Raw genomic sequence first — 27,309 nt, forward strand, 5'->3', positions numbered from 1 at the left:
GCAGCCTGTAGGTGGACAACAGAATCGAATGTCTGATTAGAGTATTAGGGCAACAGCATGTCAGTCTGTCATTCGGAGATTGAGATTTTGGAGTATTTCCTTCCTATCAATTAAAAACGATATTGATTATCTATATATAACTATATTATCAATCTACAACTGCCGTGGGCGCTAATGCGGTAATGTTTAGTAGTTATTAGTGGGTCTTCTCCCAGTACAAGAATAACATGCCTAATGGACGAGTATTGTATTAGTTTTATGAAGCTCAAGGGGTCGATATGTGTACAGTAGCCTATCTGCATCCTAACCTACCATTACAAAAAACGCATTCGTTTCAACCACATTGAGGAATTATCTGATGTATATTTAAATTGTATCACTCATCTCTTCCCAGAAAACAAATGATATTTTGACAACACGCGCATTCTCATTCTAGAATCTCTGCTGTCATTGGTACCCAGAAACAACCGGAAGCGCAGCAGAAACGACGTGCTACGGGCGAAAGTGACAGCGAATTGATAATGGTCTACGATTTATTGTGATCGCTTGGAAAGAATACTTTTATAATCGTGGGGAAATGACAAATAACTCAATTGCAGATCCACGACTATTCTTCAATCTTCATTTTGGACAAGATAAAGCTGAATGAAGGCGTAGCCTGTCTGGGAATTGTTGTCGGATTCTTTACCTGACCAGAAAGAAAAACTAATGGTGAGTTTCCTGTGGCGAAGATGTTTCCAACGATTCTGGAAGGATGAAAGGATGTTGCATTTGTTGAACAATTTTGCGAAACCAAGTTCATCTTTCTGAAGGTAATCTAATTGCTTTGCTCTTCTTCACAAAGGGATGCGTCAAAAATGTCAAAGGGGTTAAACATTGTGGAAACACGTTGGGGGGTTGTTTTAGGAGCTTGTGGCATAGTAAGCAGTTATATAAACTGTAGATAATATTTAAAAAATAATTTACAGCTGTTGAAAACTTTTGAGTAAACCTCATAGGTGGGCAGAATTCCCTTCAAGTAAAAGAAACACGAGGCCTAAACTTTGGCACTTGAGACCATGACAGCCAAACACAAGGACTACATAATAAGCCTTCTATGATAACAAACAAATAGGCTTTAGGAATCGAGTTACACATATTATTATTTCCAGTGATAATGCTTCCGAATGAAGTCAAATGTACATTAGACTAAGTGTATATTACGCCATGCTACTGGACACACCATTAGCCAGTAAATACGTGCGGTGGGCCAGTACGCTGATATATATTGGATTTGTTTTATTTGAATACCTTATCATTAGAATATCATAGCATATTCAAAGGATCAGGACAAAAAAAAATTTGCCGACGCCCTAAGCGCATCACACTTCTCCGATCACTACATTTTTTTTTTCTAGGCGTGATGCAAGCAAGTGGTTGTGAGTGCTGTAGTTTTGGAATAGGAGAACACGTGAATGCAAAAAGCGAATTTCAGAGTTGGTCCGTCCTCCGGCGAAATGGCATCATAGAAACGTAGGGCATGGTGGCAAAATTGCTTTGATAAAGACAGGTTTATAGAAAAACGGAATTCTCCTCCTAATAGTCCACGGTTATTTCATCTATTTCATAATAAAGTAACCTGGTAAATGTATTTGTGATCTGGTGTGCAAAGAATATGTTATAGGGTCTCTCGATGTTTCAGACGATCTATTTTTATCTTTTTACTAATGATCTAATCAGGACAAATGCTTTGGATGAATCACTTATTGTCCAAACTGTCATTGCCGCATGTCAACATGGTGTTTATTGACTGTGTTGGTGGTTGTTCACAGGAATATAGCCTAGTTAACGATCATTATACGGAATGGTTGCTGCAGAGATAGCCTTTCCACATCGTCATGACAACATTGGCATTTCAAAGCTATAGTTTTTTAACATTATTTTTCAATCCTGCAGAGTATATAGCATACTTCCTGAAGTTGTGTCCACATTTGTGTTATTAGTTAATAAAATCCCGTCTCTGAATCACACCTTCCATAGCCTACCACAGGCGCGTGGGACAGAAGTTCCGCCAATGAAACCTTATGAGATAACATAAGGATGTTGTTGTGAGAATCTGGTTCGCACCTTTCTGCTTTTCTATTGTTATTGTTAGCCTATGTTCTTCTGCTATATTTTTAGAGCAATTAGTAAATGCATTTTTGTCAAGACTGAAACTGGGGGCATTTCAGAACCCTGGACAGCACTGCTCCAACTCGTCCATTGAGGATCGTTCCATGGCTGGTCAGTCGGCCATACAATTCATTTCAGACAAACATGTTAGATTAAAGACTTGTTCTATTCAACCTAATAACGTTATTGTTTATATTGAGTGTGATCATCTCTACCATCACTTATGGTAAACTCATGGGTCATATATGACTAAGATGTCAATAGCTATGGTTTTTATGAAAGTGAAGGACCTGCTTGAAGACCAAGGTTATGTCAGTATTCATCTCCATTGTTCTATTGTTTGAACACGTTATATTACTACAAATAGTATTTTTCATATTCATTCAGTTCTTTCTGTGACGAGTGTGTGGGGCAACAGGAGGAGGTGAAAGCTTCTCTGAGGTCAGAGCCAATACGTGTGATGGGTGACACAGACAACAGGCTGACATGTTGGGTACCAGGGGGAAACAAATGAGCCGGTTGCCAATTTGGGTCAGCTACCAATACAGCCTGAAGTTCTAAATATTGTGAGTTGGCTATTTGTACCAGTAATATCCTCACTGTCAATATTCTCTAGCTTTGAAAACTAAACAGAGTTGGCCAACTTTCTAGACCTGCAGATCTGTCATAATAGCCCATGGGTATAGTTTATAACAGATCTGCTGGGAGAACTATGACTGATTCTGGTTTCATGTTGGAGCTAGTTTGTGACACAGAGCTAGAATGTTTTCTTACAGTATACACAAAAGCTAAAGGAAGGCAGAAGATGATGTGGTAAAGGAGAGGCCAGCCTCTCTGCATCTAGAGGAAGGAAAGGAGAGGCCAGCCTCTCTGCATCTAGAGGAAGGAAAGGAGAGGCCAGCCTCGCTGCATCTAGAGGAAGGAAAGGAGAGGCCAGCCTCTCTGCATCTAGAGGAAGGAAAGGAGAGGCCAGCCTCTCTGCATCTAGAGGAAGGAAAGGAGAGGCCAGCCTCACTGCATCTAGAGGAAGGAAAGGAGAGGCCAGCCTCTCTGCATCTAGAGGAAGGAAAGGAGAGGCCAGCCTCGCTGCATCTAGAGGAAGGAAAGGAGAGGCCAGCCTCTCTGCATCTAGAGGAAGGAAAGGAGAGGCCAGCCTCTCTGCATCTAGAGGAAGGAAAGGAGAGGCCAGCCTCGCTGCATCTAGAGGAAGGAAAGGAGAGGCCAGCCTCTCTGCATCTAGAGGAAGGAAAGGAGAGGCCAGCCTCGCTGCATCTAGAGGAAGGAAAGTTAAAGCTACTTTGAGTTATCCCAGAGTCAGCCTGCCTGAGTCAGCCTGCATCTTCTGTCTGAAGACACTGAGTTAATTAAAAGCTGGGGCTTGTGTTCAGGTGTCCATCAATCCCCAGGTAAGCTTTACTGAAGGTTAAAGGAAGGTGGAGTTAAAATACTAACATTAACATTTAACATATCAAAACCTATGACTGTGTCAAACATGTAGAAATATAGCTGAAACCTTCACTGTATCTCTGCCTTTTACACCTGTTCAGTCAGACTCTTGCATCTCTGGAATATACTAATCAAATCCTTCGAATTTAGACTCCCAAAGATCAAGAAGTTCTCATTGGGAATTGGTTGTTCCATTCAAAATGCAGGTGGCAGCTTGGTGTGCCTCCCTTTATCACCATAGCTGCTGTCTCACTGGTGTGGATAGCGATGATCAGTGTCATCCTTCACTGCATGGAGACAGATATGTAGACACAAGGCAATGTGCATGACACTGACTACCAATTCTTTACAGTCATCTTGGGCTCCTTTAGTAGATCAGGCTCGCTTGTCATTTGCAGTACTGCATGTAGAGGATCTACCTCAATGAGCTCCACATAAAAGGTGATTGATTTGGGGTTGATCATTGAACATGTGCGTCTTGTGTTATGTTGAAACAGAGGGGCACTTCTACATTAGTTTTCCAGTTGTCTCATATGTGATGTCATTATAAAATTATGTGTTGTCACCGTCTGTCAAGCAGTGCTTGTCCCTGATTGGCTAGTGTGTGAGATGTCTGCCAGTGAATATAATCAGTATAGGCTTCGCATTATTACAGACATATTCATTATATATACATAATGTGACAGATGCATGCAAACATATATTACATTTACATTTAGTCATTTAGCAGACGCTCTTATCCACAGCGACTTACAGTAAGTACAGGGACATTCCCCCGAGGCAAGTAGGGTGAAGTGCCTTGCCCAAGGACACAACGTCATCTGGCACGGCCGGGAATCGAACTGATTACAAGCCCACTTCCCTAACCGCTCAGCCACCTGACTCCCTATATATATAGATGTAGTTATCATTCAAGTTATTGAGTCAGTGTGTCAGTATAGTATACTGACACATTGACTTACATCTGTAATTTTCAAACATGTCGTGAATATATATTGATATATAAGTCTCAGATCCTGATAGCCATATCTATTGTCAGTCAGCAGGGAAAGATGAACCAAGGAAAACTCTCAAGGAAAAGTCGTCATCTGGTCCTCCTGATTACATAGCATTGATTATTCCAATGAGATCATTCAGTGGTAATAAGCATGTGGACGTGTCTCCAGTCCCAGTAGATCCGCCCAAGGTGCTTGATCTAACGGCCTCACCTGCCTCACACCTGCCTCATACCTGGCTCACACCTGCCCCAGAACATTGATTTGAGGACTGGTGGAGGGTTTTGTCAAGGGTCGTTTCCACGTTCTGAGTGTTGCTTCTCGAGAACAACACTTTTCTCCAGATCTGAGATTCAGGTCCTTTGTAAGCAGAAACATCTGTTTACTGTCTCACATCAGCCTTCATGACAGGGGATCATTTCCTCTAGGGTACTGTTCCACTGTTTGAGCCTCCTTCCAATTTGCTGAATGCTAAAGCAGTTAATTAGTCTCCTATCAACCGAACCAATCTGCCTGTGTTGAATCCGGCCCGCCTGTCTCTCTGGTGTCCCCAGCCCTCTCTCGTCCTGGAGGCTCTCCGTTCCCTCTGAACGTGCAGAATGAAAAGATGGAACAGCTGCTTGTACCGCCAGGACCAGACAGCTTCCATCCGTTCTCCCGCGAGTCCCTCCAGGCCATCGAGAGGCGGGTCGCAGCGGAGAAAGCCAAGAAGCCCCGAGGGGAGGCGAGCAACGATGATGAGGAGCGACCCAGGCCCAACAGCGATCTGGAGGCGGGGAAACCGCTGCCCTTCATCTACGGGGACATCCCCCCCGGCCTGGTGGCCACACCCCTGGAAGACTTGGACTCCTTCTACACCAATCAGAAAGTGAGTTGATCCTCAGCCGGGGGGGGGTTTCTCTTTGTTGTTTGGGCCAGCCTAAGCTGTTGTCTAGGTGATACAGCTGGGTGTCATCCCCGCTAAGCCTTTGTTCCCAGGTGACAGTTTGCAGGGCTCTGGAAGCACGGCGCCCAATCACACAGGCTGATTCGGTGGTGTTGTAGCGCTGCACAACTGGGAAAATCATGAGTGTGTTTGAGGTGACTAAATGATCGCTTTACACCTGTGTGTCTGTCCACTCTCTGTTTCAGACCTTCATAGTCCTGAACAGAGGAAAAACCATCTTCCGTTTCAACGCCAGTCCTGCCTTGTGTGTCCTGAGCCCCTTCAACCTTATTAGAAGAATATCAATTAAGATTTTGGTACATTCATATCCTTTCATTCAGACAGTACACAGTGTTTGACATTCATGAGTCAGAAGAAATCTGTCCCTGCGTCCATCTCCTGTTTGCATACTGAAGATAACTAACAAAGCGAGACTCGTTGTGTGAACTGTTCTCCGTCCGGGTCGTGTGTCGCGTGTAAACAATGTCGAATCAGCCAGTCTGGACTGTTTCCTTGACAACTGACTTCACATTGTTCAGCATGATTATCATGCTCACTATCCTGACCAACTGTGGGTTTATGGCCCTGAGCCAGCCCCCAGACTGGGCCAAGAATGTGGAGTAAGTCCTTCATGTACCCCAAAATATACACACACATATCGATATACAGTATTTAGTGTTGTGTGTGCATTAACTTGTGACCTTTCTTTTGAACAGGTACACATTCACTGGGATTTATACATTTGAATCGTTAGTTAAAATTCTGGCTCGAGGGTTTTATATAGGGAAGTTCACATTTCTAAGAGATCCATGGAACTGGTTGGACTTCTGTGTGATTGTCATGGCGTGAGTATTAAACTGTCTCTCATAATTCACTTACATGAATTATCAAAATGGCATATAAGTGTTTCTTCTTGCACTCATGGGTTCTGTTCATAGTGCCGTTTAGAGCAAGGAGGACTTCTGTCAAAGGCTGTTAACCTCCCACAACAAAATCCATTACTACCCACAATGTCCTCATTTTTTTACTAACACCTTTTAGTCAAGAGTGCATTACTGCCATTTATACAGATTCGACCACCATTTGTTTGTGTGTTGATGAAAGGACGCTAAGGAACTAGATTGAGAGCATAATGGATGTAGCAGATGATAGTTTTGAAGCCTGCAAGCACCTCTTGATTAAATCCTTATGTTTTAATGAGCTGCATTAGCAGGATAATCATGGAGGGAGGCATGTTGCACAGAGTCCTGAGCTGTTTCTAGTGTTGAATGTCCTCATGTGAAATGTACCTGACCTCTATCCAGTCATGTGGATTGTGTGAAGGGTTAGGGCCTTGGCCATATTAAATGTAAATATATGTACTGTACCTCGTCTTTCGAAATTATACAAACTCTGTTGTAATTGTGAATTGTAATTCCCTGCAGGTATGTAACTGAGTTTGTAAAGCTAGGCAATGTTTCAGCTCTTCGCACTTTCAGAGTACTGAGAGCTTTGAAAACTATTTCAGTTATCCCAGGTAAGCAGTGGTTGCTTGAGGTGCTAGCTAGCCCTTGTGTTCCCCCCCCTCCTCCTCCTTCTCCTCTTTCCCGTGACTGCTGGCTGTCGTCCTGTCATGGCACCTGTATGTGACCCTCCCCCCCTTATTCCAGATATGTGACAGAGTTTGTGGACCTGGGCAATGTCTCAGCCCTGAGAACCTTCAGGGTTTTGCGCGCTCTGAAAACGATATCGGTCATCCCAGGTGAGAGGCAGCTGCTCAGGCTGGTGTTCACCCCATCAGCCTCAGGCAGGAGCGCTCAGGCTGGTGTTCACCCCATCAGCCTCAGGCAGGAGCGCTCAGGCTGGTGTTCACCCCATCAGCCTCAGGCAGGAGCGCTCAGGCTGGTGTTCACCCCATCAGCCTCAGGCAGGAGCGCTCAGGCTGATGTTCACCCCATCAGCCTCAGGCAGGAGCGCTCAGGCTGGTGTTCACCCCATCAGCCTCAGGCAGGAGCGCTCAGGCTGGTGTTCACCCCATCAGCATCAGGCCGGAGTGCTCCACCCACTGCTTCTGTTTTGGTCCCATGGTTTTAGTTTGCTCTCATGCTGCCGGCATAGCAAGCAGGAATCACCATGGAACCGATTTCTCGCTTTTTAGACGTGAAAGTTCATTTTGTTTTATTCATTTCTTTTGTATTTTTCTCCTGGCGACCTTCAACGGGGTCTGGTAGATTTGAGTTGGCATGGAGATGAACCTTGCGTTGCTGTGCATGTGGTGTGCTGTCCAGTCCTGCTTCTCTCCCTGCCGTTCGGGGGAGTGCCTGTCTTGTCCTCTGCCTGTGTCCAGGTGCTACGCTGATGTTTTCCTTGAAGGACATCTTCATTCATTCAGAACAATGAGTGAAGATAGTCCAGTGAGGGTGTGCCATAACCCAACTGAACCTGTTGCATTAGTCAGTTTATTGATCCAAACTAAAGTAAACAAAGTAAGGTTTTCAACACACGTATCAAATCTGTCCATCAGTACAATTGACTACTCACCGCTATTAAAATTGTAGTAGCACATTCATTGTCAACCCACTGACCGATTCAGGGTTGTTAAAGGAACCTTGGAAAGCAACGGTTATCAGGGCTCATATAACGGTGTTGGCAGCCGGTTGAAAGTAATTTCACAATTATATGAGCTGCTTCCATAGACACATTCATATTACATATTTTTCTCAATAATGGATTGAGCTCATTGGCTGGTATACCTTCATGCTGTGGTGTTTCTGTGCCCCCTACATCATCCTGCTGACACTCCCTGCTCGCGTGGACTGCTTTCAGACACTGACAGATGTGTGTGGCGTCCTGCAGGTCTGAAGACCATCGTGGGAGCTCTGATCCAGTCTGTGAAGAAGCTCGCCGACGTGATGATCCTCACAGTCTTCTGCCTCAGTGTGTTTGCTCTCATTGGCCTCCAGCTGTTCATGGGCCATCTGAGACACAAGTGTGTACGGAACAGCAGCCTCACCCACCTCAACTGGAGCGAGCACATCAACGATCCATGTGAGTGGCTTCCCTTGGTGTCAGTCATTTACATTTACATTTAGTCATTTAGCAGACGCTCTTATCCAGAGCGACTTACAGTAAGTACAGTGACATTCCCCCCGAGGCAAGTAGGGTGAAGTGCCTTGCCCAAGGACACAACGTCAGTTGGCATGACCGGGAATCGAACTGGCAACCTTCAGATTACTAGCCCGCTTCCCTCACCGCTCAGCCACCTGACTCCCACGGAAGGGCCAGTGTTTCTGGGACATCAGTGTGGCTTCTGAGTCCAAATAAAGTTGTGGGGAACACCTGCTGTGAGGGTACTTGCACTACCAAGTGATGACACAGCAATGCCTGTAGGAACTACAATGTAGTTGCATTTAAGTTATTACACAAGTGAAACTTGGTATCGGGGTGGTTGTGCTTTTCAGGGGAAAGTGCACATTGATCTAGTTTTGGTCAAATATATCTTGAACTGTCCCTTTAAAACATCCCCTTACCCTGTATACCCCCCCACCCAAACTGTGCCTTCTTATTCTTTATTAATAACTTATCTACACCAAACACTTGATACCATTGAATTACATAGCAGTTCCTAGGTTCCTATACAGTTTTTACTGTGGATATTGATTTGTAGTTACATGGTGGTTAATGTGACCTAAGTATAAAGTTGCCAAGTTGCTAAATCATTTACTTGACTTTCTGTGTACTGTTCTTCTCCCTTTAGTAAATTATTACATCATCCCAGGTAAAAAGGACCCCTTGCTCTGTGGAAATGGCACAGAAGCTGGGTAAGATCCAGCCTACATTTATCTGGTTATCAGAATATCATATTTTGTGTGTCTGTGGCCAGTTAATTATTGTGTGTGCCTGTGTATGTGCGTTATATGCGTGTGTTACAGCTTCAGACACTTGAATGAATGTGTGTGTACCGGGATGTAAGTTTGTGTGTACCGGGACGTAAGTTTCATTATACACGGGGGAAATTTCGAAAACTTCAAATCTGTCCTCTCCACTTTTTATCAAGAAAGTAATATTTACCGGCCACACCCTCAGTTATTTAAAAGATGGTCCCACCCACATTTGAAAATAAACCTGTCGACAGCGTTAGTCTGTTTCTCAGTGATTCATCCTGACAGTCACCCATACACAGTACTGTGAATGAAGGTGTCTCATTTCATTTCACTCAACGGTGTTTGAGTTTCACAGGCTTCTCCTCTGTTGTAGGCAGTGTCCAGAGGGGTACTTCTGCGTCAAAGCGGGCCGGAACCCAGACTACGGATACACCAGCTTTGACACGTTCCTCTGGGCCTTCCTGGCTCTGTTCAGACTGATGACTCAGGACTACTGGGAGAACCTCTACCAGCAGGTCGGCCTGCGGTACTCAGGGGCTTACCTAGTTGTTCTCCGACACACACGTGCACTCGCAAACATGTCTGCGCCAACACGCTTAAACACAGGCGCCAACACACACTATAACGCAAACACTGGCATGCATACTCACACACACACACATACAGTACACATGCACACACATACACTCACAGACACAAACTCTCACACACACAGTACACATGCACACACATACACTCACAGACATATGTACACAGGCACACACACAAACACACAGTCACAAAATACTAAGCTTGAAATGTGAACATTCTCCACCTTGTAGGAAGGTTGGTAGTGACATGAATCTTTTGTGGTTTAATTTGATGAAATCTCCCAGCCGAGCATCAGTGCGTGGAACATGGCTTTGATTGAAATCAGCCACGGTTTCTCTCCAGGTCTCTTGTGTTGTCAGTACAGTAGTGAGAGACTTAGGTGCCAGACACTGTGTGTGCAGTGAAGCTCCTGGGTATCTCTGACGGGACAGACTTAGTCGCTGGGTTCTCCCTCTGACGGGACAGACTTAGTCGCTGGGTTCTCCCTCTGACGGGACAGACTTAGTCCGCTGGGTTCTCCCTCTGGTCCTCTGTTACTGGTTGCAGCTGTGGGAACTCCGCACTTGTTACACACCGCTGCAGGGAACGCTGGGAAAACCTGATGAGTCACATCATGAGAGGCTCTTAGCGTTTTCTCCTCAACCTAAACCCCACCCCTTTCCCTCCTGAAAACTAAACTAAACACAAAAGAGGTTTTTTTGGGCTGTGTCCAAAAGTGGACATCCTTGAAAATCAATACTGATTTCAGTTATTTACCATTGTCTATACGTAGAAATATCAGAGGGCATTGTCTGTTTGCTGTTCAAACAAGCTGTTGTATGGAGTGCAGGTGCATGTTGGTCCAGGGCAAGAGGGAAGGTTCAGGTGCTGATACAGGTAAACACAGGATGAATGACCTTTACAGCAGATTGATGACTGTCTCCTAAATAGAGGGAAGGAAGGCATTATGGTCTTAATGCATTAAACAAACAATAGTGGAGAAAACTCCCAGATCAGGTTTGACATGGTCCGAGTGGACAGGATCACGTGTTTTTTTAATAATTTGATTATATTATTATTTCCTGTCTCAACCCTCTTTGGGTACACAGTTTTGAGGAACTGGTGGGACCAAGGTGCTCTGGGAATGTATTCTGTTCAGTCAGTCAGTTATTAATCTGTTATTAAACAGTTACATGAATCAAACCAATAACCCCAATTAACACATCAGGACTTTAGGTTGTTTTCACCCATGCTCACTCACTGACATCATTCTGACCCCTACCCTTCTCCCCCCCCCTCCCCCCCCGACCCCCCCCCCCCCACACACACACACACACACACACATACACACACACACACACACACCACAGACTCTCCGGGCCTCAGGGAAGCCCTACATGATGTTCTTCGTGCTGGTCATCTTCCTGGGCTCGTTCTACCTGGTGAACCTGATCCTGGCCGTGGTGGCCATGGCGTACGACGAGCAGAACCAGGCCACCATCGAGGAGGCCCTGCAGAAGGAGGAGGAGTTCCAGGCCATCCTGGAACAGCTGAGGAGACAGCAGGAGGACGCCCAGGTACACACCGGCCCTGCCGCCTGCCCTCTCCCCTGGAGAGAGGAGAGAGCAGGTACACACCGGCCCTGCCGCCTGCCCTCTCCCCTGGAGAGAGGAGAGAGCAGGTACACACCGGCCCTGCCGCCTGCCCTCTCCCCTGGAGAGAGGAGAGAGCAGGGGAGATAGAGAGGGGAGAGAGAGGGGGGGAGAGAGAGAGGGAGGGAGGAGAGAGAGAGGAGAGTTATGAAAATTACTTGTTATAATTATTGTAAAAATTATTTTTAAGTAATTCATATATTTAGTTTAATCTTATAGGGATTTGGCATTGATGTTAATTCATTCATGCCAATAGAGCATCATTGAATTGAGTTGAATTATAGAGAGATGGAAGAGAGAGTAGATAGAGAGAGAAGAGAGAGGAAGAGAGGAGAGAGAGGAAACTGCAGTTTCTGCTGTTTGTTGCCCCTAATGACCATGTGTGTGTTCACCGTGTCTGCGTGTGTGTGTGTTGCCCGCTGCAGGCGGTGGTGGCAGCAGCAGCGGAGAGGGAGTCCAGTGAGAGAGGAGAGCTCACCGAGACGTCGTCCTCCGCGTCCCGGCTCAGCTCCAAGAGCGCCAAGGAGCGCCGGAACCGGCACAAGAAGAAGAAGACGGAGATGGAGAGAGCCGACAGCAAGTTCCACCGATCCGAGTCTGAGGACAGCATCAAGAGGAACCGCTTCCGCTTCTCTGTGGACGCCAACCTGCTCTCCTACGACATGAGGTGTTCCACTACGCAGCAGGTGAGACTGAGGCTCTCTCTGATCCCTGAGTCACCTCCTCGTCCCCGCCCCCGTCTGCCAGTCAGGTGCTTGTGTTGGAATGTTTGGTCGTTGGGTCATTGGCATTAACGTCCCCACCTTCATGTTTGTACCTCTGGACTCCCATCTGTCCATCCTGTGTTTCCCCCGTTGGTTTGGGTTTTGAGATCATCGCTGCGTTTTCTCCTGCTGCGTCAACACCTTCATCATCATCGTGATCTTGATCGCCGCTATCTTCATCACCGCCATCTTCATCACCGCCATCTTGATCACCACCATCTTCATCACCGCCATCTTCATCTTCATCACCTCCATTTTACATTTACATTTAGTCATTTAGCAGACGCTCTTATCCAGAGCGACTTACAGTAAGTACAGGGACATTCTCCCCGAAGCAAGTAGGGTGAAGTGCCTTGCCCAAGGACACAACATCATTTGGTTGCATAGCCGGGAATCGAACTAGCAACCTTCTGATTACTAGACCGATTCCCTAACCACTCAGCCATCTTCATCTTCGTCACCTTCATCTTCATCACCGCCATCTTTGTCACCTTCATCACCGCCATCTTCATCTTCATCACCACCAACATTGTCACCGCCATCTTGATCACCTTCATCTTCATCACCGCCATCTTCATCTTCATCACCACCAACTTTATCACCGCCATCTTGATCACGGCCATCTTGATCACCGCCATCTTCATCACGCCATCTTCATCACCGCCATCTTAATCACCGCCATCTTCATCATCTTCATCACCGTCACCTTCATCTTCATCACCACCAACTTTGTCACCGCCATCTTGATCACCTTCATCTTCATCACCGCCATCTTCATCACCACCAACTTTATCACCGCCATCTTCATCACGCCATCTTCATCACCGCCATCTTCATCACTACCATCTTCATCACCGCCATCTTCATCATTACCACTATCTTCATCACCATCTTCATCATCGTCATCACCGCCATCTTCATCTTCATCATCACCGCTAGCTTCATCTTCATCATCATCTTCATTATCGGCAACGTTAACATCATCATCGTTATCTTCATCGTCGTAATCATCATCTTCATCATTATTTTCATGATCGTCTTCATCTCCATTTTTAAGAGCATAGGGATCATTCTACCCAAACTCGACCACTGTGTTTCTGTCAGAGGTACACTGGTGTGTTTCTCTCAGAGGTACACTGGTGTGTTTCTGTCAGAGGTACACTGGTGTGTTTCTGTCAGAGGTGCACTGGTGTGTTTCTGTCAGAGGTGCACTGGTGTGTTTCTGTCAGAGGTACACTGGTGTGTTTCTGCCAGAGGTACAGTGGTGTGTTTCTCTCAGAGGTACACTAGTGTGTTTCTGTCAGAGGTACACTGGTGTGTTTCTCTCAGAGGTACACTGGTGTGTTTCTGTCAAAGGTACACTGGTGTGTTTCTGTCAGAGGTACACTGGTGTGTTTCTGTCAGAGGTACAGTGGTGTGTTTCTCTCAGAGGTACACTAGTGTGTTTCTGTCAGAGGTGCACTGGTGTGTTTCTGTAGCAGGCTCTGAGGAATGTGTTTCTCTCCAGTCCTTCCTGAGTGTCCGTGGCCCCCTACTCTCCTCCAGACGGAACAGCCAGGCCAGTGTGTTCTCCTCCAGACGGAACAGCCAGGCCAGTGTGTTCAGCTTCAGGGGCCGCCCTGCACGTTGCGGCTCGGACAACCATTTTGCCGATGACGAAAACAGCACGTTGGAGGACAACGGCAGTAGGCGGAGCTCTCTGTTCGTCCCCCGACGGGCAGACCGTCGCTACAGCAGCGTGAGCCAGAACAGCTTGCTGTCACATGTCCTGCTGTCGACCAATGGGAGGAAGAAGCACAGCTCCGTGGACCGCAACGGGGTGGTGTCCCTTGTGGGCGGGGCTTCTCTTCCCTCGTCCCCAGCAGGCTTGCTGCTGCCTGAGGTGACAGTAGATATGGTCACTTCTGATGACAATGTAAGGACGCGTGGGCGTGGCCTGGGGCCTGAGCTGTGTGTTGTGGTTGGCTACACCACCTCTGTGCTGTGGACGTCAGCTGTGACTGTGCTGTGGTACTGCTGTCTGTCTGTACTGTCGTGAACCTGATCCTTTCCCTTCTCTTCCACATGGTTTATTTGTCTTTTTTTACTCTCTTTGACTTACTGTCTTTTGCTTGTTTTTTATACATTGTCATTTTGTTTTTGAATCCCTTGGTAATGTTAATTTTAACATGTTATTTGTCTTTTGATCCCCATCTGTAGTCGTTTTTTATAGACAATACTAGTTGTATTCTTCTCTGTTGGTTTCCTGTAGATAACAGATTCCTCCAGTGATGTCACTTCCTGTAACCCATGAACATGTGTGTGCAGGGCGCCACCTCAGACACAGAGTACATGAGGGATGAGGGCGGAGCCTATCAGGCCCCCATGGACTTCCTGGGAGACCCTGTGGCCAGACAGAGAGCCCTGAGTGTGGCGAGTATTATAACCAACACCATGGAAGGTAGGAGAACATTGTCCCCAAAACATCTAAACCAATAAAAAAGGCTGTAACATTAAAGACATTGTTGTCTTTTGAATTGTGTCTGCTCGTTTTGTGTCAGAGCTTGAAGAGTCCAGACAGACATGCCCACCTTGCTGGTACAAGTTTTCCAGCACCTTCCTGATCTGGGACTGCTGCCCAGCATGGCTGAGGTTCAAGAAGCTGGTCAACCTGATCGTGATGGACCCGTTTACAGACCTGGCCATCACCATCTGCATTGTCCTCAACACGGTGTTCATGGCTATCGAGCATTACCCTTCCTCCATAGCATTTAATAACATGCTCTCTACGGGGAACCTGGCAAGTAGTCCAGGGCTTTTGTGCTTGTTCTTTTGCCTCCTAATGTTCCAATCTTAATAAATGCAGAGTGCAATTCAGTTCTCACTCATTTTCCCCCCCGTTCCACACAGGTGTTCACAGGCATCTTCTCGGCTGAGATGTGCTTCAAAATCATCGCAATGGACCCGTATCAATATTTCCAAGAGAAATGGAACATATTTGATGGCATTGTAGTCACTATAAGCTTGCTGGAGTTCGGTTTGGCTAGTGTGCCTGGGATGTCTGTCCTCAGGTCATTTAGGCTGGTACGAGAAGGAGATCCCACTGCTTATCCTACTGTTCCAGTCAATCCATTAGGATTTACATACGTACATACATGTGATTCCAGTGGACAGTGGAGTCTCACCTGTTTCCTCAATGTCGTTTCTTCAGCTCAGAGTGTTCAAGCTGGCCAAGTCGTGGCCCACCCTCAACATGCTGATCAAGATCATCGGGAACTCGGTGGGCGCCCTGGGTAACCTGACGATCGTCCTGGCCATCATCGTGTTCATCTTCGCCGTGGTGGGCATGCAGCTGTTTGGGAAGAACTACAAAGACTGCAAGTGTAAGATCAACAAAGACTGCGAGCTCCCTCGCTGGCACATGAACGACTTCTTCCACTCGTTCCTGATCGTGTTCCGGGTGCTGTGCGGGGAGTGGATCGAGACCATGTGGGACTGCATGGAGGTGTCTGGCCAGGGCATGTGTCTGATCGTCTTCATGCTGGTCATGGTCATCGGGAACCTGGTGGTACGTCTGCAACAGTGGCCTTCCATTGGACATCCTTCTGTTGTCGCCATAATTACCTCACTAGCCATTTACGAAACACGTGTGTGCACGTGTGTGTGCGTGCGTGTGTGTGTGCGTGCGTGTGTGTGTGTGCGTGTGCATGTGTGTTTGCTCGCTCCAGGTGCTGAACTTGTTCCTGGCGCTGCTACTGAGCTCCTTCAGCGCTGACAACCTGGCGGCCACGGACGAGGACAGCGAGATGAACAACCTCCAGATCGCCATCGGACGGATCCAGCGCGCCGCCGACTTCACCAAGGCCCTGATCTGCCGCTCGGTGCACCGCGTCTGCCTGAGGAAGAGGAGGAGGAAGAAGAGGAGCCAGGGAGACGACAAGCCTCTGGACGACCTCCACAAAGCCCTGGAGCACAACTGCATAACCAACCACACCACGGTGGAGATCCTGAAGGAGCTGGCCTTCCCCAGGGACGGCAATGGGACTGCCACCGGCGTGGACAACAACGGAGGGAAGTACATAGTCAACAGTAACAGCGACTACATGCCCTTCCTTCAGAACGCCAGCCTGACGATCACTGTGCCAATCGCTGTGGGGGAGTCGGACTTTGAGAACCTCAACGCGGAAGACTTCAGCAGCGACTTCTCTGACACAGAGGGGAGCAAAGAGGTGAGGACGCTGTCTTAGTTTGGTATTTTAAAGTGTTGAAATATGGAATTATTGTGGAATGGACATAGGGAGACGATGTCCTCAATCAGCACGTAAGAAAGCGAGTGAGCGAGTGCGCATAGATGTGAAGTTGGCTAATGAAACCTGATTTGAGAGTGTTTACCTCCAACATTGTTGTCCTCTGAAGTGATAATTGCTTGGTGGATGTAGAACAAATTCAGAAAAAATTTCAAGGGTAAAGCACTGAGCTCCTCAAATGTACAATTTGTTTTCGGTGAAAGATTGTATTCACTTTCACATGACGTCTACATAGTTATTTAAAAGCATAGATTTATTTATACGATACACAATAAAGTCACCTTCAAATATTCTTTTCTTTTTTGTAAAATGTTGCAAAAACATAAACACTCATAGCCTGCAGTGGAAAACTAATCTGGTGAGCAACACAGCCTGATTCCAGCATTGGATGTGGTGGTTCTGTGTAGACGTATCTGTTGCTATGGATAAGTGTTCCATTGCAGCGCGGGTGCACTTAGCCCCCACCCTAGCCCCCAGCCCCCCCCCCCCCTCCTCCTACCACGTTAGTCATGGCAACCCAAGTATGAGCATGTGACATGGCGTTTCCCCGGAGACCCGGCGCTCCCTTTAACGAGGAGAGGCCACAGAGACAGGAAAACACCAGTCTTCAGATTACATTATTTGCCATTTAAGGCTGAGTGCTCCAGATCTGCATCCTCCTCTTTAGGGAGCTGGTCTGCCTCGTCTCCCAGAGAGGCCAGTTCCAGCCCACTCAGAGGGCTGGATTTCACCACATGCTGCCAGTTATGAAATGTGTGTAAGCTGGTGTCATGGTGATGATGTCATGTTGTGTTTTCTGGCCCTTGTGATACGAGTCATCGTTTGTTGTTTAGAATTCATATGAATGAAGGTACATCTTAGGTACCTAATGTGTGTCGCTAGATGTGTGAATGAAGGTACATCTTAGGTACCTAATGTGTGTCGCTAGATGTGTGAATGAAGGTACATCTTAGGTACCTAATGTGTGTCGCTAGATGTGTGGATGAAGGTACATCTTAGGTACCTAATGTGTGTCGCTAGATGTGTGGATGAAGGTACATCTTAGGTACCTAATGTGTGTCGCTAGATGTGTGGATGAAGGTACATCTTAGGTACCTAATGTGTGTCGCTAGATGTGTGGATGAAGGTACATCTTAGGTACCTAATGTGTGTCGCTAGATGTGTGGATGAAGGTACATCTTAGGTACCTAATGTGTGTCGCTAGATGTGTGGATGAAGGTACATCTTAGGTACCTAATGTGTGTCGCTAGATGTGTGGATGAAGGTACATCTTAGGTACCTAATGTGTGTCGCTAGATGTGTGGATGAAGGTACATCTTAGGTACCTAATGTGTGTCGCTAGATGTGTGGATGTTTTACTAACATTTGTTTCATTTACAGACAAATGAACTTTCTGGTAACTTGTGGTAGGGTGTGACTCACCACGCTTAACCCTGTGTGTTATTCCAGCTTCTTTGCGGAGGCTCTCAGGGTTTTCAGTAAGGACACTTGTAAGACCACTTTCTTGTACATAACACCATGGAGATCGTCTATGTCATCTATAAGACAACATCACAACTTCCCCATTTTTTTTGCTTTGCCCACCTATTGTTGTCTCTGCTTGGTCATAATTCCTCACCACTCTGCTAGTAAGCAGCAGTTTTGATGTTGCGAAACCTTACTTTTTGTAAAGGTTGTTTTTTGTTGTTGTTGCAATACATTTATGAATGAGTATCACCTCCATGTTCAGATCAGACCATCCTTCCTAATTAGTTTACTTGGGTGTGGTTTGTGAAGACTCAAAGGCTGGAAAGTCAGCATCGACCTTGAGCTTTGCAAAACGGATTGACATCTTTTATTTAAGCAAACTGGATCACAGTTCAAATATATATTATGGCATATTCATCTATAAATATTGTTCATAATGGAATGATGAAAGCAGACATGTATTAAAATAAAAATCCAAATGAGGTCTCAAAATAAATATTTTTGTTGCACAAATCAATTTTTGTAATGCAGTACTATTTTAATTTCCATGAAAGTATAGCCAAAATAAGCATACATCAGATTATTTGTATTCTATTTGACCTTGGTAGACATTTTCGTCTTTTTTTATAAGCTATATATTATATGGCATAAAGAGGTTACTCCTAAAACCATTCATTATAGAATGCATAAAAGGACAAATCTTTACTTTCCATTATTGAAAGTAATTTGGAGGTGGTAGAGTTCCATGCAGTCTTGCTGGATGAGTGGCCTTTTAAAGTAGTGATGGCCTTCTAGATCCTTCTCTATTAGATTCACAGCACTTAACAGTGTCTCATCAGAGCGTGCTTCCATCATTCCTCACTCTGCATTAGCTGGTCCCAGGACAGCCCAGGGCAGCAGCACTCCAACAAGGCATTCATAACCTCTGTACTTCCAGGGCTTTTAGACGACACGCCCAACCCACACACACGACTGAGGGAGCAAGACCGACATCTTGTTCTCGATCAAAACCTCAACTGTCTGAAAAAGTACCACATGGTAAACCTTTTGAGGTTAGCTGGAAGACAGATATGCTCACAACCTTTGTGATCAAAGTTGGCACATACACAAATTGGTACATACACACCGTATAAGAAATAATTTTATTGTTTCCTCCAAGCTATTACATTAGCTTACCTGGAAGTGTTTTATGTGAGCTCCCCAGGGCTGATCAGAATACTTAGAACATAGCTCTGGATCACAGACAGTCTCCTCCCTGCCTGGCTTGGTTAGCTGCTTAGCTCTTCTTCTCCGCTGTTAAGCTAATGTGGACGACATCCTCTGTTTGGAAATGACGCAGGCTTGTCTCGTGTGCAGAGACTGCACATGTAGGTGTTTTAATGTGAATGAGAATGTATTGTGTTACTGGGTCTGCAGTTCCTTCAGACCAAGATGTTGGTATAAAAAGTAAGGGTGCTCCGATCGATCGGTCGCCGATTATTATCGGCCGATAATCATTTTAAATACTCAGATCGGTACTCACTGTAAAGGCCGATCAAAAGAGACAATTTTTTTGCTGTGACCTCTGTGACCTATTGCCCATAGTCCTTTATCTCCTTTATCTCCTTTATCTCCTTTATCTCCTACCTAAATGCAGAGAAAAATGTGGAACAATATTTTGACTATGGCCTTTTATGTGGCAGATTTTATAGTCTAAAGTAAACATTTATAAAGACTCTTGTTTATTCTGTTTTTGTAATTTATTATTCGGCAGGATAGTTGCATTTGTTTATTTATAAGCAGTTATCAATAACCCAGTATAGGCTGCTATGGTTTATGTTGCGTCTCTAAAAAGCGTCTCTAAGAAAGACAGTGGAATATGTTAAACATGTTTCCTGCCACTAAATAAACAGTTGTTGTGAATTCATGATAATTTATCATCTCTTCATTTTTATACTTAAAATACATTGTTGTTAAGAATAGTAAAATAGATAATGCTACATGATGAATATAAGGCTTCAAATAGACCCCTTAATTGGTGATTGGTACTCACTATCGGCCGATACTGCTTTTAGCGATCGGTGATCGGCCCCAAAAATCCTGATCGGAGCACCCCTAATAAAAAGCACATGAAAGGAAGGGAACACACATGTTCTTGTGGATGACTGACTTGGATGAAACATGTGCATGATGTGTGACCTGAGCTCAATCAATTCTACCTACAGGCTTTCTGGAGATGCAACAGTATGTCCCAGTGATGGCCAATCAAAAGTCTGGCCTCCCATAGCACCTCAAATGTGTCTCAAATATTAAGCCTGTAGGTACCTTTGATAGCCTCTGCATGAAACAGTACTTCACCTAATAGGAGTGCTAGAGTCCCTATCCCAGAAGTGCTGGGATAAGGATAGTCCCCCTGTGATTACAGAATTGTACAACTGATACACCGCTAGCAGTGAGCTCAACGGTTCAGTCCGCTAGGTCAGGTCCTAGGGAGATACTACAGCATGTAGCATCCCACCTGGCTAGCTATGCCATGCCTGGTCTATGTGCTAACGGCTAGCTTTGCTCTGCCTGGGCTATGTGCTAACGGCTAGCTATGCCAGCTAGGCTATGTGCTAATGCTAACACCAGTTTGACTGGGTTCCCTGTGCAGATGCCGGTTGACTCCCAGCCCAGCTCGTCTGAGGGCAGCACCGTGGACATCCCGCGCCTGGGTGAGGGGGGGGACTCAGTGGACATGGAGCCAGAGGAGTCCCTGGATCCTGAGGGCTGCTTCCCTGACGGTGAGACTACAGCCCAGAGCGCTCGCTCTTTACTTCACTGCTACAGCAGGTGTAAGATAACGGCGCGTAGGTGTCATCTTAGCAGACGCTTGTCTCGTTCGGAGGCGGTGTGATGGAGGGGTTAAACTTGCGGCCTCTCGATCGCAGGTTTTGCTTGAGTCGAGATCGCTTGAGTCGCCGTGACATCACGTGTGTTTTCAGGTTGCGTCCGCAGGTTCCACTGTTGCCAGGTGAACGTGGAGGAGGGCAGGTGGAAGCTGTGGTGGACCCTGAGGAAGACTTGCTTCAGGATCGTGGAGCACAACTGGTTTGAGACGTTCATCATCTTCATGATCCTGCTCAGCAGCTCGGCCCTGGTGAGCAGGGGGGCTCTGGGAAGGCCAGGTGTTCAACTGCTCAGAATATCTGACATGGATGGTCTGATTTAAACCTGCTGTGTTGGTTTTTGTCCTTAGTGGTAACCATCGCATAGTGCTCTGGATAAGCACCTGTAATAATAGCTGGGTTTCAAGTACCTATCTAATATTGTTGTGTTTGATTCATAAAAAACATATATTGTTGATTTACAAGATGCCTGAATGAAAGACAAACTTAACATCTGTCTATTTTGCCCGCCAGCAAACGGACTGTCCCAAATGACCCTATCTGTTTGTGTTTTTGCCCAGGCCTTTGAAGACATCTATATAGAGAAAATGAAGACCATTAAGATTTTGTTGGAGTTTGCAGACAAGATCTTCACATACACTTTTATTCTAGAAATGTTACTGAAATGGGTGGCTTATGGATTTGCAAAGTACTTCACTAATTACTGGTGCTGGTTGGACTTCCTCATTGTTGATGTAAGATTCTGAATTGGCATTTTAACATACAGACTAGTAAATTTGGTTAACTTGACTGTTAAGACTAAGGCTAAAATGGATAATCTGAATGTATGTGTCTCTGTACACAGTCAAGGCCAGCCAGTCTGTCTCCCCCTGATGTCGATGTGTGTGTGTGTGTGTGTGTGTGTGTGCCGGCATGTTCCAGGTCTCCCTGGTCAGCCTCGCGGCCAACACCCTGGGCTATGCTGAGCTGGGGGCCATCAAGTCTCTGAGGACGTTACGGGCTCTGCGGCCACTGAGAGCGCTGTCCCGCTTCGAGGGCATGAGGGTGAGAGAGAAGCGCCAGGAGCCCACACCCCCGCCCCCCACACCCCCGCCCACACCCCCGCCCTGCCTCACGCTCTCCCAGTACACACCACCACAGAGAGACAGGAAAAGGCTTGCTGAAGCCAGCACTGACAGACACTCAGTCTCCTAACTCGGGGCCACAGCACAATGCACAGGATGACAGCACACATTCAGAATCACTCCATGTATGTGTAGCACAGGTACCTTTCCTCTCCCATTCCCTCTTTTCCAGCTGATTGTGTTTTTGTAGAGCTTTCTAACATTAGATCATTATGACATACAGTAGCAAATGCCCCATTAGCAGTCAAGGGATTCATGAATATGATAATATGTTTAGAATGTAGTGGTAGTATTATCAGAGAAATGACACTAGTTCCACACAGTCGAAAGTAAAAAAAAGTGACATCCTTCATTTCAATGTAGCCATCAGCTGGGATCCTCTCACAGTACCAGCTAATGTTGCTGTGCAATACAAGTTCAATCTAAGAATTTGAAGGCTTACGTAACTAGGGAGGGAAAGCTTTGGTCTGTTCAAATCAATGGAGCTACTATCGATCAGCCGGCTTGCATGTTGTGGTGGTCTAGATTTCCTCTGCTGGTGTGACGGTGGTCTCCCCTCACGTGGTAGCCTCTGAACTCTCCCATCTGCATGACTGGTTTCTCTCTACTTCACCGGCCTGAGATGGATGTACAATGTGTGGATGTAGCTTGCTGGGTGCCTTTAACATGAATCTATTCTTTCTTTATTCATGTGTGTGTTTTTCATTTTACAGTAAACTTCATCCTGCCTCCACAAGGTTCTTTTCCGTTTTTTGTTGTTTTTACACACAATTGACACAGTACCCCAGTGAAACACCTCGTAGTGTCTCCATAGACAGAATCCCTCCCTCCCTTCTATCCTCACTCTTTCCCAACTTCTTTCCTGGCTGTTGTCGTTGTCATCGTGAATGAGCTATGGCGTTGGTGCTACTTGTGTGGGGCACATACTGATGTGAACACTTCCATTTCAGCACTTCACTCTCTCGTGTTTTCCTAATCTCACCATCACCAGTCACAGACAAGCTGTCATGATAAGAAGAATTAAAGCATCGCCAGTTATCCAAAACTGTTCAACCAGTGTGATATCGTCTATGACCTTAAATCTGAGATTGTGCTATCGCTTGTGTGCGTGCGTCGGTGCGTGTGTATGTGTGCATCCATGCACGTGCGCCTGTGTGTGTGTATGTGTGTGCGTGCATCCGTGTGTGTGTGTGTGTGTGCAGGTGGTGGTGAACGCTCTGCTGGGAGCCATCCCCTCCATCTTCAACGTGCTGCTGGTCTGTCTGATCTTCTGGCTCATATTCAGCATCATCGGGGTCAACCTGTTCGCAGGGAAGTACCACTACTGTGTCAACGTCACCAGCAACTACCGCTTCAAGCTGGAAGAGATCGCCAACAAGACCGCCTGTCTCAACGCCGCGGCCGGCGGCGCCAGCTGGAAGAACGTCAAGATCAACTTTGATAACGTGGGCGCAGGATATCTAGCCCTGCTGCAAGTGGTGAGCAGGCGTCCCGACTCTCCGCACAGCCAGCGTTCATCTCCACTACGTCTTCGACGATGTACCGTGCGTTGAGTGTGTCGTCATTGTTTTGTAACATTTCTTCTCATGTTCTTACAGGCTACATACAAAGGGTGGATGGACATCATGTATGCAGCAGTGGACTCCCGTAATGTGAGTGGTCGCCTCACTGACATAGTGAAGGGACCCCCCTGTGATGATAGACACGTGGACAGTACACTGGATGCTAGTGCGATATTCTTGTCTTGCAGGTGGATGAACAACCAGTTTATGAGATCAACCTGTACATGTACATGTACTTTGTGGTGTTCATCATTTTTGGATCCTTCTTCACGCTCAACCTCTTCATTGGGGTCATAATAGATAACTTCAACCAGCAAAAGAAGAAGATAAGTATCTTATTTTGCAGTTATCGCTAGAACTCGAAAGACGCAATCATGTTGACAGGGATTTAATGTTGTCTATTCCTCTTTACTTTGGAGGTCAGGACATCTTCATGACGGAGGAACAGAAGAAGTACTACAACGCCATGAAGAAGCTGGGCTCCAAGAAGCCCCAGAAGCCCATCCCCAGGCCAAACGTAAGACAACACGGCCGACACGACTCGTTTCTCCACAGTTTCTATTTTCCGGTGTCCTGCAAATTAGAACAAATTCCTTTTTTGGTCTCTTCCAGAACAAGTTTCAAGGATGCATCTTCGATTTCACAACAAAGCAAGGCTTTGACATTTTCATCATGATTCTCATCTGCCTTAACATGGTCACCATGATGGTGGAGACGGACGACCAGACTGAAGACATGGAAAATATTCTGTACTGGATTAACATGGTCTTCATCATCCTGTTCTCGGGAGAGTGTTTGTTAAAGATGATCTCTCTCCGCCATTACTACTTCACCATTGGTTGGAATGTATTTGACTTCATCGTAGTAATCATGTCTGTAATTGGTAAGGTCCACCTCTGTATTTTCTTGGAGTGGAATGTTTTGCTGCACCTGTTTTGCTGTTATTAATTCTCTCTTTTCCTCCCCAGGCATGTTTCTCTCGAATGTGTTTGAAAAGTTGTTTGTTTCGCCAACTTTATTCCGAGTCATCCGATTGGCCCGGATCGGCCGCATCCTCCGCCTCATCAAGGGTGCCAAGGGAATACGCACGCTCCTGTTTGCCTTGATGATGTCACTTCCTGCCTTGTTCAACATTGGTCTCCTGCTGTTTTTAGTCATGTTCATCTACGCCATCTTTGGCATGTCGAACTTTGCGTACGTCAAGAAGCAGGCCGGGATCGACGACATGTTCAACTTTGAGACGCTTGGCAATAGCTTGATCTGTTTGTTCCAAATCACCACGTCGGGGGGCTGGGACAGCCTGCTGGCACCCATGCTCAACACTGACGACTGTGACAAGAAAAGCGAGCACCCTGGGACCCCCTACAAGGGCGACTGTGGAAACCCCGCGGTTGGGATCATCTTCTTCGTCAGCTACGTCATCATCTGTTTCCTCATCGTGGTCAACATGTACATCGCCGTCATCCTGGAGAACTTCAGCGTGGCGACCGAGGAGAGCGCCGAGCCCCTCAGCGAGGACGACTTTGAGATGTTCTACGAGGTGTGGGAGAAGTTTGACCCGCGCGCCACCCAGTTTGTGGAGTACGACAAGCTGTCGGACTTCGCGGACGCCCTGGACCCTCCGCTGCGCATAGCGAAGCCCAACAAGATCCAGCTGATCTCCATGGACCTGCCCATGGTGAGCGGCGAGAGGATCCACTGCCTGGACATCCTGTTCGCCTTCACCAAGCGCGTCCTGGGCGAGGGCGGAGAGATGGACATGCTCCGCGGGCAGATGGAGGAGCGCTTCATGGCATCCAACCCCTCCAAGGTGTCCTACGAGCCCATCACCACCACGCTGCGACGCAAGCAGGAGGACATGTCGGCCATCGTCATCCAGAGGGCTGCCAGACACTACATCCACCGATGCACTGTTCAAAGAGCCTCCAACGTGTCCAGGAGTCAGGAGACCCTGGCAGACACGGAGGACCTCGTCATCGAGAGGCTAAACGAGACGTCGACTTCGGACAAGACGGCCACGCCGCCCTCCACGGCATCTCCCCCTTCCTACGACAGCGTGACCAAACAAGACACTGACAAATATGAGAAAGACAAAACCGAGCAGGAGGTCGCAGGCAAAGATGGGAAGGAAGACGAAAAGTAGAGCGGGTTGTGGGGAAAGATGCAACATAGCCTTTAAATGACCAAATGCCTTTGAAGGTGGCCAATGTGTGGAGTGGACGTCCTTCATTGGTGTGGATATCTATGCCAAATAGACAATGCTTGAGTTCAGAGTTACATGTTGGTGCCTGGAGTGAAGACTCAGGAAGTTCTCAGGCTGTCATGGCTGACCTTTGACTTTTAGTTGGTATTTTCTGGTATTTAAAAAGAAGACACTCATTCTGAACAGGGCCATGGGTCTCTCAGGCTTTGTGACAATCAGTAAATTATTAAGTATTTCACTTAATTTGCGGCTCGATCTTTTAGTGCTGCACCCAGTGTCTTCAATACACTTCTCCTGCCATTTTACAAACTGATCTTTCTTACAGAAGCTCGTTTACGATCATTCTGTTTTTCCAAGATCATAGGTTGTTCTTGTGCTTTCGATATTTTTGTAAACAGTCGTTTGTCTTTGGTCGTCTTCACCCAACCACTCACGATGGCAGTAGGAAACTGCTGCAGTTAAATAGACGTGTACTTGCATGAAACCTATCCATAATTATGCATGTTATAATTCACCATGGTTGATCTGTCCATCTCTTTCTTTAATGATTTCTGAAGTACTGACCTTCAATACGACTTGGAGTCACCATCACACATTATTCACACCATCACAAATCTTAGACATTCCTTAGTCAGAGCACATAGTCAGAACTCCTATATTTTATAACAGTAACTTTGCACTGCCTACAGTAAAACACACACACAGAGGGTGCTAATGTGCTCACACACACGTGTCATTCATTCATCAGAAACTCTTGTAGCCACTCTTGGTTGTGTCGCTAACTTATGATTCAACCCAGATACCACGGGCGAGTCCTGGTGTGTGTTTAGTCGTGGAACCAGCGCTGAGGTTGCTGTACTTGGCGAGGCTGTGGGTATTCAGTCGGTCAGTGCTACGCCTCAGACTCTAAACCTGATCGACAGACAGCTGAAGTGGATTGCAGTTCAGCTGTGGTTCAAGGAAAGGTCGTGAGTGGGTCACATGGTTCTGCGTTTGGACGCTATACATGACCAGCTCAACATGTTCCTGCTGGTCAGCTCTGGACAGCCTCCCACGACCCAGCCCAGACCCCAGCCCCAGCCCCCAGCCCAGACCCCAGCCCCAGCCCAGACCCCATCCCAGACCCCATCCCAGACCCCAGCCCACAGATCCCAGGACCAGCCCACAGATCCCAGCCCCAGCCCAGACCCCACCCCCTGTCTCAGTCCTGCCCTGTGCCCCTGGCTCACACTGTGCTGCCCCCTGAGAACTCCCACGTGGCTCCGCCCCCTGAGGTCTCCTCCGTGGCTCCCCCCCTGAGGACTCCCCCGTGGCTCCTCCCCTGAGGACTCCCCCATGGCTCCGCCCCCTGAGGACTCCCCCGTGGCTCCGCCCCTGACGACTCCCCCGTGGCTCCGCCCCCTGAGGACTCCCCCGTGGCTCCCCCCTGACGAC

General features: G+C 46.8%; 1 protein-coding gene across 1 annotated transcript; it reads left to right on the top strand.

The window, feature by feature from the left end:
- Positions 1–551: 551 nt before the first annotated feature.
- Positions 552–27,138, top strand: scn1laa (sodium channel, voltage-gated, type I-like, alpha). The gene is made up of 26 exons (XM_067259566.1): positions 552–711; positions 5,147–5,460; positions 5,724–5,842; positions 6,048–6,137; positions 6,234–6,362; positions 6,942–7,033; positions 8,353–8,544; positions 9,254–9,317; positions 9,754–9,895; positions 11,321–11,527; positions 12,028–12,288; positions 14,674–14,806; positions 14,907–15,145; positions 15,256–15,429; positions 15,557–15,913; positions 16,074–16,574; positions 20,752–20,881; positions 21,083–21,237; positions 21,547–21,720; positions 21,908–22,030; positions 23,313–23,588; positions 23,709–23,762; positions 23,861–23,998; positions 24,085–24,189; positions 24,285–24,555; positions 24,641–27,138. Exons 2-26 carry the CDS (start codon positions 5,200–5,202, stop codon positions 25,813–25,815), a joined length of 5,562 nt encoding a protein of 1,853 aa, XP_067115667.1. The 5' UTR covers positions 552–711; positions 5,147–5,199; the 3' UTR covers positions 25,816–27,138.
- Positions 27,139–27,309: the final 171 nt, after the last annotated feature.

This window comes from Osmerus mordax, chromosome 2 (genome assembly GCF_038355195.1).
Source record: "Osmerus mordax isolate fOsmMor3 chromosome 2, fOsmMor3.pri, whole genome shotgun sequence".
NCBI classification, from domain to species: Eukaryota; Metazoa; Chordata; class Actinopteri; order Osmeriformes; family Osmeridae; genus Osmerus; species Osmerus mordax.

Coding starts and splice junctions, on each gene's coding strand:
- scn1laa (XM_067259566.1), top strand. CDS start 5,200: ATGGAACAGCTGCTTGTACCGCCAGGACCAGACAGCTTCCATCCGTTC. Junction 5,461..5,723: donor CCTTCTACACCAATCAGAAA/GTGAGTTGATCC, acceptor TCTCTGTTTCAG/ACCTTCATAGTCCTGAACAG. Junction 15,430..15,556: donor TCCTCAGGTCATTTAGGCTG/GTACGAGAAGGA, acceptor TCGTTTCTTCAG/CTCAGAGTGTTCAAGCTGGC.